Genomic DNA, 19,724 nt, shown 5'->3' with positions numbered 1-19,724 from the left:
TCTGTCTGTCTGCCCTGTGATGTATTCTGGGTGTATTCTGCCTTGCATCAGTTGCTTGCTGGAATAGGCTCCAGCTCCCCTGTACTGGATAAAGAGATTAGAAAATGGATGGAACTAAAGGAATTGTGTAACTATACACAGTGATTAAACCCACTATGAGATGGCAGGATCTCACTGAGGATAAATTATTTTATAGTGCTGGTTTAACAAAAACAACTTTTCCACCTCTCTGGCACATCAGTATCCATAACTAGTCGGACAACAAATCAACAAATTGCCTCTAAATATAAATATCTTCAGATGCTGGCTCAGCATCAGTTATGTTTGCCCATTCCTTCAATTTATGTGCATCCAAAACACAGTTGAACGCTAGCAATTTCACAAAATCTAAAATACAATCCTCATTTCAGTATCTATGTAAACATTCAACAGTGGATATTCAGTGAGTCTGTTAACTTTATCATCTTCCCCTGCAGTCTGTAACATCTCCTGTCCATTTGTCAAAAGCATGCCTAACCTTCTTAGAAAGTGTCCTTGTTATCAGTGTATTCCTCAACTTTCCCCAATTTATCTTTTTCCTACCTACCTGTACATCTCTAGTCTTAACATGCTCCATGAGAACTTACTTCTAACCTGTGTCTGTTCATCTACTACATGGTAGCAAACAATCTTTGTCTAATTTTACTGTACCTGTCATTTTTTGCAGCCTGCAGATAACACTTTCAGTTATTCTAGATTAATCATTTTCTACTACTTTGAGAAACTGAAAATCCCATTGTAATTTTCATCCCTGTCTCAACTACTCTTCATTCCTCATTTCAACTATACTGTTACTACAGGAAGGTTCAGGTCAACATTCCAGCTTCTGTGTTGTTAATTTATTTCTTCCTCACTGTTCAAAGCTCCTCTTACTTTCTTAACTCTACCGCTAGTAGATCTTTTGTCCATACATCCTCCCTTGCGTCTTTTTCAACCTTTCCATCCTTCTACTTCAGTATCTGCAACCTGGCATCTCATATTCTAACCATACCTTGAATATCCATATACTGTACTTTGCATTCATTTCTAATATACCTGTATGCTGTTATTTTGCATACAATATGTTGTTTTTATTTGCAAGAGCTCTTCAGACACGCTGTTACTAGCTTGAACATAACTCCTAATGCTTTGCTCCCTGCAATAAGTCAGACTAACTTAAATCCTCAAAAACTGCTTGTATTAATTTGTTTAAATCACAAACATCATATGTAAATACCGGCCATGTATAGCATTAAAAAAAGCTGCATTAGGGAACATCACACCGATTAAGTTTCTTTTAAAGGGAATTAGAGAAACTAAAAGGGCTTCTTTTTCTAGAATTGATGACTGTACATCTTGTTCACTGGGGTAATTAAATCTACACCAAGCAATCTCTAATATGTTCAGAATTTGACAACCAGAATCTTGACCAGGTCGCAGACAAGCAATCACATTACACGTGTCTTCAAGTCCTTGCACTGGCTACCTATCAGGTTTCGAGTCAACTTCAAAATCCTCATCCTCATTCAATACCTATCTGGCTTATCTGCAACCTTTGTCCCTCTGACTCTGGTCTTCTAGTTGTCCTCAAGAACATATACATTCTGTGGGTGACAGGGCCTTCTCTAGCTATACCCCAGAGCTCTGGATTTGTATCCCCAGTGATATCAGAGTCACCTACCCTGAGTGCATTTAAATCTAACTTCAAAACCTTCCTTTTAGTGTCTGTATCTGCTTCATTTTCTAACTTTGGTAGCACTTCTAACTGCTTGTCTTTCTTATATGTATTTACTTTGTAACTCGTGGTCTTTATAACCGTTTTTACACCTGCTATATTGTTTTGAGATGCTTGGATATGTGCTATATAAAATAAAGTTTACAGTTACTGTTATTGTTATAGAGAAACATGATCAGATTTTCCCTGGTTCAGAAAAAAAAAGATCAAAACTATACTGGTTTGTCACTCTTCTCACACCATCTTTGCTAAATGGCTTTGCATAATGATCTGATCAATTACACTGTACATATTTTCTGTGCTTTCCCTATCCTGTTAGATTTATAATTATAATCTCCTTCTCAAAATGAGTAATTTCTAAATACCTGTTTTCACTGTTACCATCTTACACCAACACAGTGACAAAATTTACACTGATCTTAACTTGACAGCTGCTGAGTCCTAAATTCATTCTGCTACATTGTATAGGATTTCTATTTTTATGTCTTTATTTAGTGGTTCCATTTCTGACAGGCTAAATTACTTTCTTTGAAAAATGTATTTTATGTGTGGCAAACAAAAACTGACTTGCTTTAATGAATGTTCAACTATTTAAGAAGTCTTCCATGAAACCATGTTTGCTACTAACTCATATACTTTAAGGCTTTCTGATAAAATTACTGTTTTTCATGTTAGTTAATTTTCTGACTCTTTATCCCATCAAACCTTCATTCTCACCCTGCCAGAAATGCACCTGATTATTCAAGCGCCTCACTCTCTGCCAAATCTGTTTCAGGTTCAGACGTTCTTTTGTAAAACACAGCTTTCTGTGATTTCTTGTACTGTATATCTAAGCTTTGCAAGTGTCCCTGCATCCCTCTTCTGCACTGTGTCTGGTCATGACATTTTTCTGTTTGCTTATTTCAAAGTAACACCAGCTCCATTTCTAAAATGTTTTGCTCATGTGCATTTTTGTATTTATTTACATCCCCAAAAATTTTTATATCCTAAATTTTAATTTGCCTTAATTTGTTAGACTGAATTTTAGTTTCAGCCTTAAAAAGCTTGGGTTTTCTCTACCTTTTTTTTTCTTTTCCTACAGAGCTCTTTAATTGTGAAGTTTCCAGCATGTTTACATTAATCTATGCACATTTTAAACTGTTATTACTGATCACCGAATTATTGCATTATGGATTAATTCACCCTTTCCTGAACTTCTATGGCAAGCAGTGCTAGTGCTGTCTCTGTTGCTATCTTTTGCAGCTGAAATCTCACTGTTTAAAAGAATAAGGAATTAGATTTCTCATAAATACATTTCTTCATTTTCTAATTGAATGAAATTAGTTTATGTGTCAAATACGCAGCCACGTACTATGATACAGGGCACGCTAATACTTGAGTGGACACAAGAGCTACTATGTAATTCTATACCATTGTATAGGAATGCGTACTCTGAACATAAATGACTAATTGTATTTAAAAAAACGTTATCTCCAGCAAATAGGGAAGTAGGAGAATGTGAGTGGAAAGCGTGATAGATAACAGAAAAATATTTTAAAACTGTTCTAGGTTAATTTGAGAAAAATACACCAAGTGTCTCTGTGTTTCGCTCCCATGCGCATGAAATAAAAACTTCTTTTAACTTCTGAGATGGACTCCTGAAACAGAAACGGGGGAAAATGCAAGCTTGCGGATTGCTAAAGCAGGTAAGCCGCACACTATTTGTGAAGAACTTTGATTACCATTGGGAAAAGAGCTGACACGTATTGCGGAAGAAGGACCCAAAGCAAAATCCTCTGAACTCAAAAGTACCAGCAGGAGTTTATCCAAAAACGTGGGTCAGGAGGTCAGTGGGAAAACCAGTGGGAACGGGGAACGCAGAACGGGGAACGGGGAACGGGGAACCAGAAACTGCACTGGAATGTGAAGGAGTTGATTAAGGGCGGTGAGTTTTCCAGGGACGTGACTGTAGCGGCGAGGCTTAATAATAAGGCAGAATTAAGTGTTTCTGAGCTTCCCAAATGAGGCCCCATTTCTCTGTTCATCTCTGTGGTGCAGCCACAGAGAAACCATTCATGCAAGATGTTTTCTTTTGATAAGGACAGCTCCCAAAGGGGGATGCACTTAGCTAAGCCTGGCTATCATGATCAATGGTCACCCATTGGCGCCTATCTGTTTAGGGAGTGCCAGTTGGACATCTGTACTGCATTACTAAGTGTCAGGACTAAGTGACTCATATCTCACCTTGATCAACCAATCAGGGACTGGTAGGGCCGAGTAACCCACGTGGGACTCTGATGCCCATGGAACTTTCAGCCAATCAATGAGCTGAAGTTCCTCCAGGTAAAAACAGGCAACACAGAGAGCCTGTGAGATTCAGATTCAGATTCAGATTCAGATTCAACAAGATTCAGATTCAGATTGAGATTCAGATTCAGATTCAACAATTCTAAAGGGAATTCAAAGGAGAATCCCAAGGGCAGGACATTCTCGCAGCGCGCCTCCTGACCATCCTGAGACTCAGCCCGGACAACCAAGGAACGGCCAGTGTGTCCGAGTGCCAGAACTTTCCTTTGTTCTAAGAGTCTAGAGTGGAGGTTGCTAATGTATCTAATGTAGAAGTTGTAACCAAGTTCACTTTACGAAACGGTCTTAATGAATGATATACTGAACGTATGTCCTCTTGATATGTGTAACACTTTGTAACTGATTGAATATATATCTTTTGTATTCTGATAACCCTCTCGATAAGATCTGTTAGTTTTACATGCATATTCTATGTATTAATAAATGTATCCTCGTGTATTAGTACCTGTGTGTGCGCGTTGTTTGAGTTATGTCGCATGGTTGGATTCTAAAGCCATCAAAAGAATCAACTTTGTGATTTACTGCTACAATTAATAATTGCCTCAGTAAATGCCCAAACCCTACAGAACTGGTGCCTTCAGAGAGCCACTATGATTACATATTTGGCGTCCCTGAACCGGCTTAATCTACATGACATAACACATATTATGTGTGGAGAAAAAGCTGCTAAACAGCTCGACCTGCTGCCCCTTCCGAATGACACAGTCACTCGTAGAATTATTGATATGGCCTCCCCATTACCTTCATTTTCGTCCTTTTTCTTTCTCCATCCACACTGACGAACTAAGAGCAATCTTCAAAAAACAAAATAAAAGGAAAGCCACAGGCCCAGACAATTTGTCAGCTGCAGCCCTCAGCTATTGTGCTGATCAACTGGCTCCTGTGTTTACCAACATTTATAATATTTCACTACATCAGCAGGAAGACCCTCACAGTTTTAAAATATCCACTATAATACCTGTTCCTATAATACCTCTTCAAAAATATCTCACCTCAAGGACTACAGACTTCGGTGGCTATGAAAGCCTTTGAGCTTCATTTGGGATTAAAGTCATAACCTTCAAACAAGAATCTCTGCAGTTTTACTAGAGGAATTCAAGAGAGATCCTGCTCTTCGCCAACTCCTCAAACACTCTCCACCTCTACAGACCCTCCACCTGAGACTGTGTTTATCCTGCTCCTGTAGAAGAGGAGTTGGGCCTGGCCCAGCAGAACGTGCACTGGGTACACTTCTCTTCTTATTGACATAACTCACCCTGAACACAACAGCAGGGCTGCTGAAGGCCAGACTAAGATTGGAGAAGAGGTGGATCAAGAGACTCAACATGGGAGTCAGGAGGGACCAAGTGATATACTGTACCAGTGAAAGTGTACCTGTTTCTCAGCACAGAAGTGTAACTATAACCAGAGGTATAACATTAAATTCATACAGAATATAATACATTGGATGTCCTAGGTTCTTAATGTGACCGATGTTGTGTCCCACTTCAGTCAATTGCACAAAAAATGAAGTTTTTAATTTGGCAGTGCCTTCACCTGAAACAGCCATCAATTTGTGACTATATAAGACTTTTCAGGAATTTCAACTGTAATTCTACCAGTGATCACAAGATGACTTCACAAGGCTTGTGTGCCCAATGAGCAAATATCCTCCTTACTTTCTGTAATTTAAAATTGAAAAACACATACAGACCATTGTGCTGCATTGTGAAATTTCTCAAACACAACAACATATATAAATAACCGTTAGAGAAACTAAAAAAAACAACATTCACTATAAAGGAATGTACGGAGTCTCTTAAACCAAAAAAAAAATCACTGTTAAGAAACAGATGCATAATGCTGTTGATTGCATCATCGGTGCCCCGCTGGTGTTTATATGCAAACTCATATGGATCCAGTTCAGTGTTCACCTCTGAGCACAGCATGGATACCATAATCCTCTCAAACCATTTCATAACAACAGACATCAATGCTACCGGCCTGTAGTCATTATTATCTGAGGGACAGGGCTTTTTGGGTATTGGCATGATTATTGCTTTTTTCCACAGCGCTGGAACAAAGTGAGAGTCAGCAGACTTATGAAAGACGGGGCACCATCCTGGTGTTAATTCCTCTGCGCAATTTTTTAAAAGAGAGGCAGAGATGCCATCACGGCCTGTTGCCTTTTTCGCACATATCTGCTTGAAACATTGTGTGGTCATCTGTGGAATTATTACAAGCTTAACAGCACTACTGTCAGCTGTAATAGTATCTAATATATTATCACCTGCAACAGAGAAGTCCTGTGTCTCAAACCTCAGATAAGTCAGTCAGATCATTTGCTTTAGCCAGCTCATCCATTGTATGGACGCTCTTTTTTGAAGAATTCAAGTTTGTGACTGTTTTCATTGTTTGCCTCAGCCTCCTGGAGTTCATTGTTTCAAAGTCACTCTCCATTGTCTCCATGCAGTCTATCACATCTTTAGTTATATGTGGTTTATTATTTGGGTTCACTGTTATGCTTTTCAAGAGGAACATTAGAGGGGTGACACTACATTAACAGCATCCCCCGAGATGTAGCTCAGACAGAAACTGACATGAATATCTGCCTATACACCATGGGCAATACAGTCCCAATGTAGCTCACATCCAGTCCACACAGCACCAGCAGCCCTGGTCCATGTCCATCAGGTGTTGCAACTGGGAGACACTGGTTCAGACCAGTCTGCTGGTGAAGAATAAGAAGTGGCCCTGTTCTGTCTCTATTCTAGTATTGCGGCTGATGGGTTGTTTAAGAGGGGAGACACAGTGGAGCAGTGGTTAACATGGCTGCATCACAGTGCTGGGGCCCTGGTTCAGTTCTGGACCTGGGGAGATATTTATGTGAAGTTTGTATGTTCTCTCTGTGTTCTCACTTGTTTCCTCTGTCGAACCCCTGATGGACTGACAACCAGTACAGGCTCCTGTGTTGGGCCCATTGCTTGCTAGGATAGGCTCTGGCTCACTCATGACCCTGAATTAGAAACAGTGGAGTCCAGGACTGACTGGGTGTCTCCTCGACTCCTCGAGAGCACCACTCCTCTAGCAGACTGAGGAGGAAAGGAGGCAGTGGGGACCTGTGTTTGTTTTTGTGGTGATCAGTAGAAAGAGAGAGGACCAGGGTGAGTTTGAGGTCTCCTGCTCGACTCAGCAGGACACAAGGCCAGGCCTTGTGATGACAATAATTGAAAGTCCTCTAGGGTTTTTCACAGAGCCCGACATCCTTCTCTCCCCCAGCCATGACCATGAAGTCATCAGTATACTCTGAGTCTGGGATAGTAAGATCAGGGCAGCCTGGGATGGACAGCCCCTTTGCTGACCCAGTGCAGCTGATATACTGTAGAAGAGGCTCAATGGCAAAGGAGTGGAGTATCTCCAAAAGTGAGAATATATCAGTGTATTTTCACAACCAATCTCCAGCAGTGATCACTGGATTTTAAAAGGTACTGTAAGGTCATGAGATGTACTCATTTCTTTATTTCTTGTTTTTTTGTCTTGGATGTTTCTGTCTGGTGAGAGGACACAGTAAGGCATATAAGAAATCTAAGGATTCTACTGTATACTGTATACTATATACTTACTTTTTTTAATTCCAGAGATCTTAAAAATGTTTGAGAGGACATCATTTCAGGTAGAAACTGACTATTTGGATGGAGGTCTTATTAGGCTAGACTAAACTATCTTTAAACACAAAAACTGAAATGAAAAATAATTCTGGGTCCAGAGAAAGCATTTGATAGAGTATTACAGCCTTTTGTATTTGAAACCTGTAGGGAATTGGGTTTTCATAATGGTTTTATTGTTTGGCTACATGCAATGTAAAAACAACCAAATGCACAGGAACAGGCTCATGGTATTCTGTCAGAGAGATTTAATTCATACAGGGAAACAAGATGAGGAGATGCTTGTCACCACTGATTTATGCTCTCAGAGAATAAAAAGGATACAGAGGGAGGTAATATAGCAGGAGAACACACAATCAGGCCCTTTATAAAGATGGTGTTAGTATATACAGCAGAAATTCAACATCTTTTCCTGTTCCCATGGATGTAATCACAGACTACAGCAACTTTTCAGAATAGGAATTAAAAAAGAAAATTCTGAAGAAATGTTATTGGGGAATCTATATCCCTGGAGATCAAAAATACATTTAATTTATGAAAAGATTGGGATTAGATAAAACATAGGGCAAATGCAATACCCAGAAACCTAGAGAACATTAAAATGTAACTAAAGGGTGCTAGAAAAGTTAAGCAAAACTTCAATTGATGGAAATTGATGCCTCTCTCATTCTTGGGAAGGATAAACACAGCAAGAATGAAGGTACCTCCAGGATTTTTGTTTTGTTCCAGACCTTCATTATTCCCCTCATTGACGATTACTAAATCGTTTGTCTATTTTATGTGGTTTAAAGTCTGAGTCCCATGCTATTTCTCTCAACCACTCAAAACAACTAATCCTCTATTTAGTTTTTTTCATAATACAAATTCTTTTCTTTGGCATTACTAGATTTAAATTGCAAAATGCATTTATTTTCATAATGCTTTGAGTTATATTAAGTGTAAAACAATGTTTTAAGTGTGATGCATAGCTCGTCACCATCTTTCTGGGGAGCTGTCACTCAGGTAGTTGAAGCTATAAGGTGAGCTGCACATTAGTAAGACTGTAGATTTAAGAGTGTCGGAGTGGTGTAGGTTTTACCTGAGGTTTTCTTCCCTCCCAAATAAATCTAGATTAAAGTTTGCCCTGAAATTTGACTTTATCTGACATTACAGGCTTAAGTTTATATTGTTAACTGATTTACAAAGAAGGAAGTGTAGCATTTGAAAACCATCAACATCACTTTCAATAAACAATTATCCAATTCAGGGTCACAGTTACCCAGAGCCTGTGCCAGGAAGCACTGGTCACAAGGCAAGATTGAACCCTGGACAGGATGCCAGTCTATCAAAGGGCACACAACCACACCAGCCAGCTTTCCCAAAAGTGTATTAACCTGCCAGCACGTTTGTAGACTGTTGGAGAAAACTGGAACACCTCAAAAACATGGGGAGAACATACAAAATTCACACAGAGAGCACCCCAGGTCTGGAATTGAACCCAGGGCCCCAGTGTGATATCTCCTGGACTGAGCTGATGGAAGCAGTAACCTGGAGACTGAATCCAGGTGCAGGCTCTGCTGGAAGCAAGCAGGGCAAGCAGGAGAAAGTGAAACTAGAGATGAGATAAAAGGCAGGGGTTCAGCTGAGAAGAACTGATTAAAGCCCCAGGGAGAGTCTGAAGGAGAGTCGTTTAAGATGCAGGGTTCAAAGCACAGGGATCAGTCCAAGACATGGTCAAACAGGCAAGGTCAAGCACAGAGAGAGGAGAAAACACTGGGAAAAGCTGAGAAGAAGAAAATGAGACTCTAAGATGAGAGATTAACAAATTGATAAATTTTGCATTCAAACTTTCTTCCAAAACTACATCCTTTCAGATGTACATTATGTACAATATCAGAAAACAGAGGAAGAATACTCAAGAGTTTAAAGTAAGATGCAAATGAGAAAAGGAGGTTGGCACCTCCACAGCAATTTAAGAATCTAAAACAATTCAAATCTGCATAAATCCACCAATTCACATTCATGGAGAGAATTTGAAGTTCATATTCAATATTGGAAGAAACAAACTGTTGGAAGAATGGCTGGGAACACCTGGCATACATTCTGGTATGAAAATAAATTGGGGAAAGATTCTGGAAGAAATATCTGGGACAAACACCAGATGAGCTGCCTTGAGAGGCAGAAAGATACTTGTTTAGAACTTGTTGAGAACAGCCTTTAAATAAATCTATAGAAACTGGTTAAAGCTGGACAGACCTAGTGTTCAAAAGAAGAAGGACTCTATGATTGAAATGGAGAATATTGCTCATAGAATTCTAAACCAAAAACAACATATATATATGTGTGTGTGTGTAAACCAGATGGGCAAAATGGGAAAGATTGCATATTGAATCTCTCAGTAATGAGATATTAACAAATAACAATAGTCAAAAACAATAACTTGTATAAAACTGTGTAGCAACTTTTTTTCTTTGTATATGCCCTGCTTCTTTTATGTTTTGTAATTCCTAAGTGTGGATGCATGTAAAAAGGCAATATTTTGTATCTCAGCATATCTAAAGAAAACAGTCTCTGTGGAGACTGAAGAACAGAGGCTAGATCTTTATAATATCTCTCTGCTAGTTCACATCATGACATCCTGTAGACAAAAAGACAGGAGCACAGCTGAACATCTGCACAGCTCATCCATATATTTCTGTCCAAGTCATCACTACAGCACCCAGCTCAGCATTAATATACAACATCATATCATTATCCATCTCAGAGTGCCCATGGATGAGGATGATGAAGACAACAGCTGCTTCAAATCTTGGGATGCAGGAGGAAGAAGAAAGACGAGAAGAAATTGTCAGAAAGGTAGAAAACAGGGAGACACACAGAGATACAGTGAAAATGGAAACAGATTTTTTTTAGAAATGTTAAAGCAACATACCATTTTGAACAAAATAAACCAATGGAACAAAACAAAAAACAACCAAAACTATAACTAAAACAAGACAATAAAAATGTGAACAGCATACAAGCCCAAACCAAAACATGTAACAGTGTCAGAAAACCAGACCGTTTCCAACATAAGTATTTTCACAGTTTTACTAGAGAAACTATAGTTAGATTCTGCTCTTCATCAGCCCATCAAACACTCACCTCCTCTACAGACCCTCCACCTGAGATTGTGTTCATGCTGGTCTTAAGGAACAGCTGAACAGAAAGTGCACTGGGTACAATTCTCTTCTTATTGACATAACTCATCTTGAACACAACAGCAGGGCTGCTGAAGGCTAGACTACAGTCAGTGAAGAGGATGATCAAAAGGATTAACAAGAATGTCAGGCAGGAGCAGGTGCTATATCAGTGAAAGACCAGCTCCCTCTCAGTACAGAAGGAACAGACAGGGATCCAAAACAGACACAAACTATTTTGCACCCAGGATAGTGCACAAGATTCTCCACTATCAGATCACCAGCTATGACAATAATTCAATTCAAGCTTCATGGTCCCATTGGAGACATTACTTTTACAGCATACTCCAAACATAACAGCACGATGACAGGCAAAGAAGACAGTGAAACAGTGTTACAGTACGATAAGGGAGAAGATAGTTACAATACATTGTTTGAAAGAGATATTGCAGTAGGAATGAAAGATTTCCTGTTTCTATTAGTATTACACTTGGGTACACAGAGTCCTCTCCCAGATGGGAGAATTGTAAACTCACAATGCAGAGGGTGAGAGACACAATCCACAATACACAGTGCTTTCTCTGCCACTTTCTCTTTGAAGAGGATATTTAAGGCGATTTGATTTGACACAGTTGTCTGCTTCTTAATTTGATTAGTTTTTCCAGGCTATTACAATCAATGGTACTGATGTTACCAAACCAGCAAGTGAGACAGTATGTTAATACACTTTCAATCAAAGACTTGAAGAAAAGTGATAACATGGTTCTATCTACCTTGAAATTGCTAAGCTTACTTAGAAAAGAGTCTCTGTTCGGTTTTGTTTTTATAAATGGTGTTGCAGCATTTGTCCTAACTCAGTTTTTTCTCTCGCCAGTCCTGTATACCTGTAGTCATTGACAATTTTGACAGTCTGACCATTAGTTACTGTAGATTGGAGCGGTGTCGCATTTTTCTTAAAATCAATGGCCAGCTCCTTTGTTTTTAAAATATTACCTGTAAGGAGAACTTTTAGTATGGTCATTTAGAATGGGTCAATGATGGTTTTCTGGGTTCCTTAGTAAACTGGCCAGTGCTGTGCCCTTAATGTACATGTAATGTCCTTAATGAAATGTACAAAATGGACAGTAAGGGAGACAAAACAGAGCCCTGTCACGATCCAGTGGAAGCACAGTGAATGTCTAATTAACCAGTTCCCCAGTTTGAGCTGTTGAGTCCTATTTGTTAAGATGTTTAGGACCTACAGTAACTTATCAATATACTGTTTAGCGTGATGTTCTGAGAGTGTCTATGCAAGCTGCAATTGTTGTATTGTGTTAAAAGCAGAGAGAAAGTCAACAGATAATATCCTTACATATGACCTTGCTTGATCAAGTTGCTGATAGACTGGATTTAACAATGTGAGTATTGCATTGTCTGCCCCCTCCTTTCTCTATATGCAATCTGCAGGGGGTCAATAAGGTCTTGTGAATTTTTTGTAATGTAATGCTTTAAGATTCTCTCCAGACTTTTCATGGGAGATATGTAAGAGCAGCTGGCCTGTAGCTGTTAAGCAGTTGACCTGGCAGTTTTTGGAAGACGAATAATGATTGATTTCTTTCACAGAGAAAAGATGATTTGTAGATTGAAGGACATTTGAAAATATGCAGCTAAGATGCAGAAATGCAGCTGAAAGGGAAATCTGAGGGAAGCAGGATGCAGACCATCAGCTGTTTTACTGAGGGAGATCTGTACAGGCATCCCCAGGCAGGGTGTGTATCCTACTGTACCCCAAACGAGTTCTCTGGGGAGTGTGAGGGAGTGCAGACAGCCGAGATCTGTGCACAGCCTGCACAGAGCTGTCACACTAATCAATGTGGACTAGTAGTATAGATGATCGGACCCTATGCGGTGCTAAAAGGAATCAGGTTAGACTTCCAAGAGACGAGAGACAAAGTTCGAGGTCGGGGTTGCCAGGCTAGGTCAGGAATCCAGTGGTTAAAATGCGAGGTAACCAAATCCAAGAGACGCGAGGCAGAGACGGAGTCGAGGTCGGAGTCAGAGCAGGGTCGAGAGTCCAGAGATCGAGGCAGCGAGGTAAACAAATCCAAGAGACGCGAGGCAGGGACGAGGTCAAGGTCAGAGGCAGCGCAGGGTCGGAATCCAGTAAACAGTAAATGAAGAAAAGCGCACAAGAGAAAGCTATGACTATCTCAACAGTGAGCGAGGAGTGAATGGAGAGAACGGGTTTATATGGGAAAACAGGGAGTGCAGGGCTAATTGCTAATAGCGGCGCAGGTGTGTAGGCCCGGAGTTGCAAGCGGGAGTGTGGTTTGTGACAGTACCCCCCACAGGCGGCTCTGGACGCCGTAGATTGATGGAAGGACTTGATGAGGGATTTATCTAGGATGTCCTGCTTCGGAATCCAAGATCTGTCCTCTGGCCATTAGTTTCGGGGTGGTAGCCGGTGGTAAGGGAGACGGAGGTGCCTAGAGCTTTGCAGAAGGTTTTCCAAAAATGGGATGTAAACTGGGGACCTCTGTCAGAGACAATATCAGACGGTAAGTCGTGGAGTCTAAAGACCTGGAGGACGAAGACATCAGCTTTTTCCTGGGCAGTGGGTAACGAGGTAAGGGGGATAAAGTGGGCGGTTTTGGAGAATCTATCTGTAATTACCATAATTACAGACTTGCCTTGACTTAACGGAAGGTCAGTGAGGAAGTCCACGGCGATGTGAAACCAAGGACGCATGGGAATGGGGAGGGGTTGAAGGAGACCAGCTTTCTTGAGACGAGGAGTCTTGATCCTGGCACAAGCCGGGCAAGCCTTAACATAGTCGGTAATGTCAGTTTTGAGAGAGGGCCACCAGAAGTGAGTGGAGATGAGCTCTCAGCTGTGGCGAACTCCAGGGTGTCCGGCGAAGAGAGAGTCATGAACCCAGCAGAGGATGTCGGCGCAAACATAGTCAGGAACGAAAAGTTTATCCGTGGGGCACAGGGGGGGTACGGGCTGGTTGGACTGAGGGCGTCGCATGAGGTCCTCAATGTCGCAGCGGATGGCGGCAATAAACTTATGAGGGGGAATAATGGGTTCAGGAGGTCTCTCAGCATTAGGAGGGTCATGCAGGCGGGAAAGGGCGTCAGCCTTAACATTCTTGGAGCCAGGGTTGTAGGAGATCAAGAAGTTAAATCAGGTGAAGAATAAGCGAGCTTGATGGCAAGTAGTTCCCTGTCACCCACATCGTAATTCAACTCGGCAGGGGATAGTCTTCGAGAAAAAAAGGCACAGGTGTGAAGGATGCCCTTGTCTCCATGACGTTTGGATAGAATGGTGCCAACTCCATGAGCAGAGGCATCGACTTCCAGGACGAAAGGCAAAGGGGTCCGGGTGGCGGAGGAGGGGGGCAGAGGTGAAAAGGTGTTTTAAGTGGAGAAAGGTGCGGTCGGCTTCGGGGGACAACTTGCCTTGCCTGGGACCCTTGCGGGTCAAGAAGGTAATGGGGGCTGCGACAGAATTGAAGTCCCTGATAAAGCGGCAGTGAAAATTGGCAAAGCCCAGAAAGCGCTGAATTTGCTTCAAGTTCTTGGGGGTGAGCCAGTCCTTAATGGCTTCCGTCTTGGAAATGATGTAGCCTAAGAATTGCATGTTGGATATGTGAAAAAAAACAAAACAGTAAACAACAACAACAAACAACAAACAGTAAACAGTAAATAAAGAAAAGCGCACAAGAGAAAGCTACGACTATCTCAACAGTGAGCGAGGAGTGAATGGAGAGAACGGGTTTATATGGGAAAACAGGGAGTACAGGGCTAATTGCTAATAGCGGCGCAGGTTTGTACGCCGGGAGGTGCACGCGGGAGTGTGGATCGTGATAAGAGCTTTCCCCTTAGCTGTGTCCAAAGACAATTCCTCTAAGGTATGAGACTCTATTACAGTAAGAGCAGGGACATGAGCAGGCTAGGCTAGAGAGGAGGCACTATAGAGGGATGACCCTACATTAATAGCATCACCTGAGAGGCAGTACAGATAAAATCTGACATGGACATCTGCAGGTGGTGTAGCTAGATGACACTGGCTCAGAGCAGTCTGTTGGTGAAGAATGAAAAATGGCCCCGTTCTGTCTTCCATTTGAGGAGTATGGATATGGTTGGTTCAGGCAATGGGTCAGTGGTGAAAAATGCTGTATCGCAGTGCTGGGACCCTGGGTTCAATTCCTCACCGGAAGTGCTATTTGTGTGGAGTTTGCATGTTCTCTTGGTTCACACAGGTTTCCTCTGTCTGTGTTGTGATGATCTGACATCCTCTCCAAGGCCCTGCATTGTGCCCATTGCTTGTCAGGTCTGGCTCCAGCTCTCCCATGACTGTTTGAATTCATCGAGGAGCAACTTCAGCACCAAGATCAGCAACGCTCTTTCTGTGATGAGAGCTAGCTTCACCCCTTAACTTTTATGGTCAGTATGGCCAGTTGACACAGAGATTTCTGTCTGGAAAGATATCCCCTCAAACATTTTGCAATATCTCTGGACATGTAGACACTAGAGCCCTACTTTAGAGCTTAAATTGAAGCTACCTTCTTGACCATTATGCAGATGAAATCATATTTCTTTATTGTCTTTTTGTCTTCATGTCTTCATGTTTCTTTATTGACTGTTTCCACTCACCAGACAGAAATATCCAGAAAAAAACACATAAAGCAATAAATAGATTTTTTCTGTTTTCAAAGATCAATATTTTAAGTTCTGGACCTTTAAAAGTCTGAAAATGCTTATAGACCTTTCCCTACAGTATGTGTCTTCTAGCCTGAATATAAATAAAAAAATAAAAAATAAACATTTGAGACAAATGGAACAAATCTAAAAAATTCTACATATTTTATTGTAAACACCTGGAATGGTATTACTAAGTGTGTGGGCCACTGAAACTCCGGCATCTGAGTGCCGTGCTAAAAAGAGTTTTACAGACAGTGGAAATTTTCCTGTTCTGTTAAAACTATTATAACATAAATTGAAAAATGTGTGTTTTATCATCCTTTCATTCAGCAGTATTCACAAGGAAATGTGCACTTTCCCTCACAAATCTGATGAGCCAAAGTTGAACTGTTTCCTTTTACCTGATTCAATTGGTTTTACAAAACATATTTTCTGGACACTTGTTTAAAAACACATTTCTTAGCTGAAAATTACATTTAACCCTAACCCTAAACCAACTCTTGTAAACTTGGCCATATTTATGCTACTCAGACCTGACTACTGTTTCTGAATAGCAGTGCCATCAATTCAGATCACCATATTCCTTATAATAAAATGAATTTTCCCAATTTTTATGTTTTTCTATAACTTGCTATATGTTTAGATTAATGTATAATGTATATTATTTTAATATATTTATTTTAGTCTAGGGTGAAATGATTGTCTTTTCTGATGTTTTCAAAACCTTTTCTCGTTCCCCATTTTCAGTGTTTACAGTTTGTGGTTTAACCTCAGGACGAGGGGCTGAGTGGTGGGGGAGTGGTGGTGAGAAAGTGGAGCCAGTCTTGCTGAGAGGCTCAAAGGAAGCACTGACTTAGTGAATTATTATTGGGATTTAAAGCTGTTTTCAAATGAATTACATGAAGCTAGTTTAAAGTTAGACTATCAACTCTCATAGTTGATATATTTCTATTCTGATGTTATTAGCTCTGATTTATTATTAGGGTCAATAATTCTGGTCTACGTGATTGAGAGGATGGGAGCATGATGGAGCAGGGGTGAGCACTGTTGCCTTGCAGCGCTGGGGCCCTGAGTTTAATTCCTGGAGTGTTATCTGCATGGAGTCTGCATGCTCCCGTAGATGTCCTCCAGGTGTTTCGGTTCCCTCCCACAGTCAAAAGACATACAAGTGGGTTAATTAATTTTTGGGAAAATTTGCCCTTTTCTCAGAGCATTTGTGTCTGTGTGTCCTGTGATGGACTGGGGTTCCGAAAAGTGTTCTGACCAGTATATGCTGCCTTGTACCCATTGCTGGCTCTGTTAGGCTCTGTTTCTCCTTAGACCCTGTATTACAGTGGTTCCCAATCCTGGTGTGGAACCACCACAGCTACAGCTCTATCAAAGTCAAAGGCTGGGCTTGTACATCATCAATGGAAGGACCAAACGGGACTTTTTAGAAAGGTTTGGTTATAGCTCAGCTCTGGGCAGCAGTGTGGTCAACTATGGTCAGCTGGACCCCTCTGCTATAAGCACCTTCACTGTCTGACCACAAACTCCTCTCTCTGACCACAGTCACATCATACTGTACTTCAATAGAGCACACCTGCACAAAGACACACTGACACAGCCAAGCAAGCCTAGGACCTCAAAGACCACTATAACATTATACTGTATGCCAAATGTATTTATATAGTCTGTGCCTGGTTCATGATATAACATTGGTGACATTCAGAGTGTCGGCTGCCTCTCTGCCTCTCCAGCCCCTCCTCGACACCAAACACCTGAACTGGTTGATGCCTCCCCATGGGTATCCAATCTGATAGCGGCCAGGAGGAAGACAGGAGGCCTGTGAATCTGTGTGGACCTGAGCGCAGTGAACAAAGCTGTTATACCAGACAAGTACCCAATCCCCACAGTGGAGGAGCTCACCACACAATTCTCCAGCTTCTTTGTTTTCACAAAATTCACTTCAGGTTACTCTACACCCTTACAGTTGGAACCTCAGCTTTCATCATTCGTGCTGATGTCCTCTGCTACACCAGGGTGCCTTTTGTACTTAGCTTCTACCTCAGCTGTTTCCAGAAGATAATTCCTTACACTTATATAGCGCTTTTTATATAGCAATGGCAGCCATAGTGCACAAGTACACTCCCCACACTGCAGCTCTCAGTGGGGAGGAGAGCAGAGTGATGAACCCTGTTCAGAGATTGGGGTTATTAGGAGGCCATGATGGGTAAAGGCCAGGGGGAAATTTGGCCAGGACATTGGGGTTACACCCCTACTCATTTTGAGAAATGCCTTGGGATTGTTTATGACCACAGAGAGTCAGGACCTTGGTTTAACCTCCCATCTGAAGTAGAGTGCCTTTTTACAGTATAGTGTCCCCATCTCTATCGGTCACTATTGAAGCGGTCACTGACTTCCTGGATTCCCTCTTTGCCCACTAGGCCATAACCGCCGACAATGGGCTGCAGTCTGTGTCCGCTGAGTTTGAGTCTTGGTTGAGCTATACCAAAATATCATGCCACTCAGCTTGCTCTTATGTTTACTGGTATTTTCAATTGATCCCTTAAAAAGGCTAAGGTACCACACTGCTTTAAGATGATTACTAATACCAGTACCTAAGAAATTCACTGTGAGCTGCCTCAATAATTACAGATCAGTATTCTGAAAGTTTTGGAATGACTTATAGCCAACTTCCTGTCTAAATTGCACGTGGACCCAAGGCTAGTTAGCCTACAGAGCAAACAGGTCAGTGGAGGATGCAGTCTCCCTGGGGCTCCATGACATATTTCAACATCTAGAAGCAGCCAGGTCCTCTTTATTGACTGCAGTTCTGCTTTTAACACGATCACCCCTCTCAAGCTTTTAGATAAGCTAGCAGATGTGGGTATTGATCAGACTCTATGCTATTGACTACTGGATTTCCTTTCTGATAGGAAGCAGCTGGTGAAGCTGAAGGTACTATTTTTAAGGCTCTCACTCTGAGCACAGGAACTCCTCAGGGTTGTGTCTGATCACTTATGCTTTACTATCTGAACACAAATGACTATTTCACATTAAGGTTCAGTCAAAAAGCTGATAACACTGCTTTCGCATGCCTCATCACAAACAATGGGAGGTCAACACACCCGTTATGGTCAAGAAAGCTCACCACAGGCTCTTCTTCCTGAGACAGTTAAAGACGTTTGGAGTGTCACAGGAAGCATTAAACCTCTTTTACAGAGATCTGTCATCAAGAGTGTTTTGGCCTTCTGCATCACTATGCGGTACGGCAACACTTCTGCCCAGGACAAGAAGCAGGTAGAGAGAGAAGTGTATATCACTTTCAAAATTATAAGATGTCACCTTCCTTCTGTGGACTCACTCTGAAATGCAAAGCTCTGAACATCCTTGCTAACCCTTCCCACACTGCCCAACTTCTATCTACTTCTCTCCCCTCTGACAAGTAGATTAGGTCTATTAAGACAAGGACTACTAGGTCTATAACAGCACCTATTTGGAGGCTGTGAGATGCATATATTCGCATTTCAACTCTGATATTTTTGCATGGCTCTATTAGGCCCCACTGTTACTTATCTCACTGTTATTATTGTATTACTGGTGTGAGTTTAGGATGTTTTGTGAATATGCTGAGTGGATGCATTCTGTTATTGAATTTGTTGTATATTTGTATTGCATTCTTTAATTGTATGAGCTCACTGAATCAATTTCCATTGAACTTGAACTCTTCCATACACTGCTCCACCACATGGCCACACAGCTCGCCATAGAGCTGGCGGCTCACCAGCCACCTTCATGCTTGGACACAAACTTCTACTTTCCCAGGACAGACTCCAGGCATATCCAGCTCAGACATCTATGGAGTTCCCCATGCAGGTCACAGAGTAACTGGGTCCAGCTACCTTTTGCCTCTCTGACACAAGGTGGCATCACCTAGATGATCTGGGACTAGTGTTTGTGCTCCTTCCATTTCCAATGTCTAGTTTCTTATTTTTACAGGGGATGGGTTACGTCACTCAGCCCCCCCCCCCCAACAAAGTGTAGACCTGAACCGGTCTCATTCGTTACTGCTCCATTTGTGACTGTTTGTGTCATTTAAGGTAGCTCAATTGAAAGGGTTCAGTTCCTGGTGTGCCATTTACATGTTTTCCCCGTG

General features: G+C 41.5%; 1 protein-coding gene across 2 annotated transcripts in view; it reads right to left on the bottom strand.

The window, feature by feature from the left end:
- Positions 1-19,724, bottom strand: part of LOC148646815 (NLR family CARD domain-containing protein 3-like) — an 83,582-nt gene that overhangs the window by 30,220 nt on the left and 33,638 nt on the right. Inside the window, exon 6 of one of the 2 annotated variants that reach the window (XR_015927770.1) lies at positions 8,774-10,530. Coding sequence is in view for 1 of the 2 variants with exons in the window: in XM_088609194.1 (XP_088465320.1) it covers positions 10,404-10,530 (127 nt within the window). In the remaining variant the exon portion in view is untranslated. Of the gene's footprint in view, positions 1-5,926; positions 10,531-19,724 lie in introns of those variants that run through there. The other variant, XM_088609194.1, reaches the window with a different exon arrangement.

Source organism: Lepisosteus platostomus, chromosome 16 (assembly GCF_059453375.1).
Source record: "Lepisosteus platostomus isolate fLepPlt1 chromosome 16, fLepPlt1.hap1, whole genome shotgun sequence".
In the NCBI taxonomy this organism is placed as follows: Eukaryota; Metazoa; Chordata; class Actinopteri; order Semionotiformes; family Lepisosteidae; genus Lepisosteus; species Lepisosteus platostomus.
This window is presented reverse-complemented; position numbering and strand designations above follow the sequence as displayed.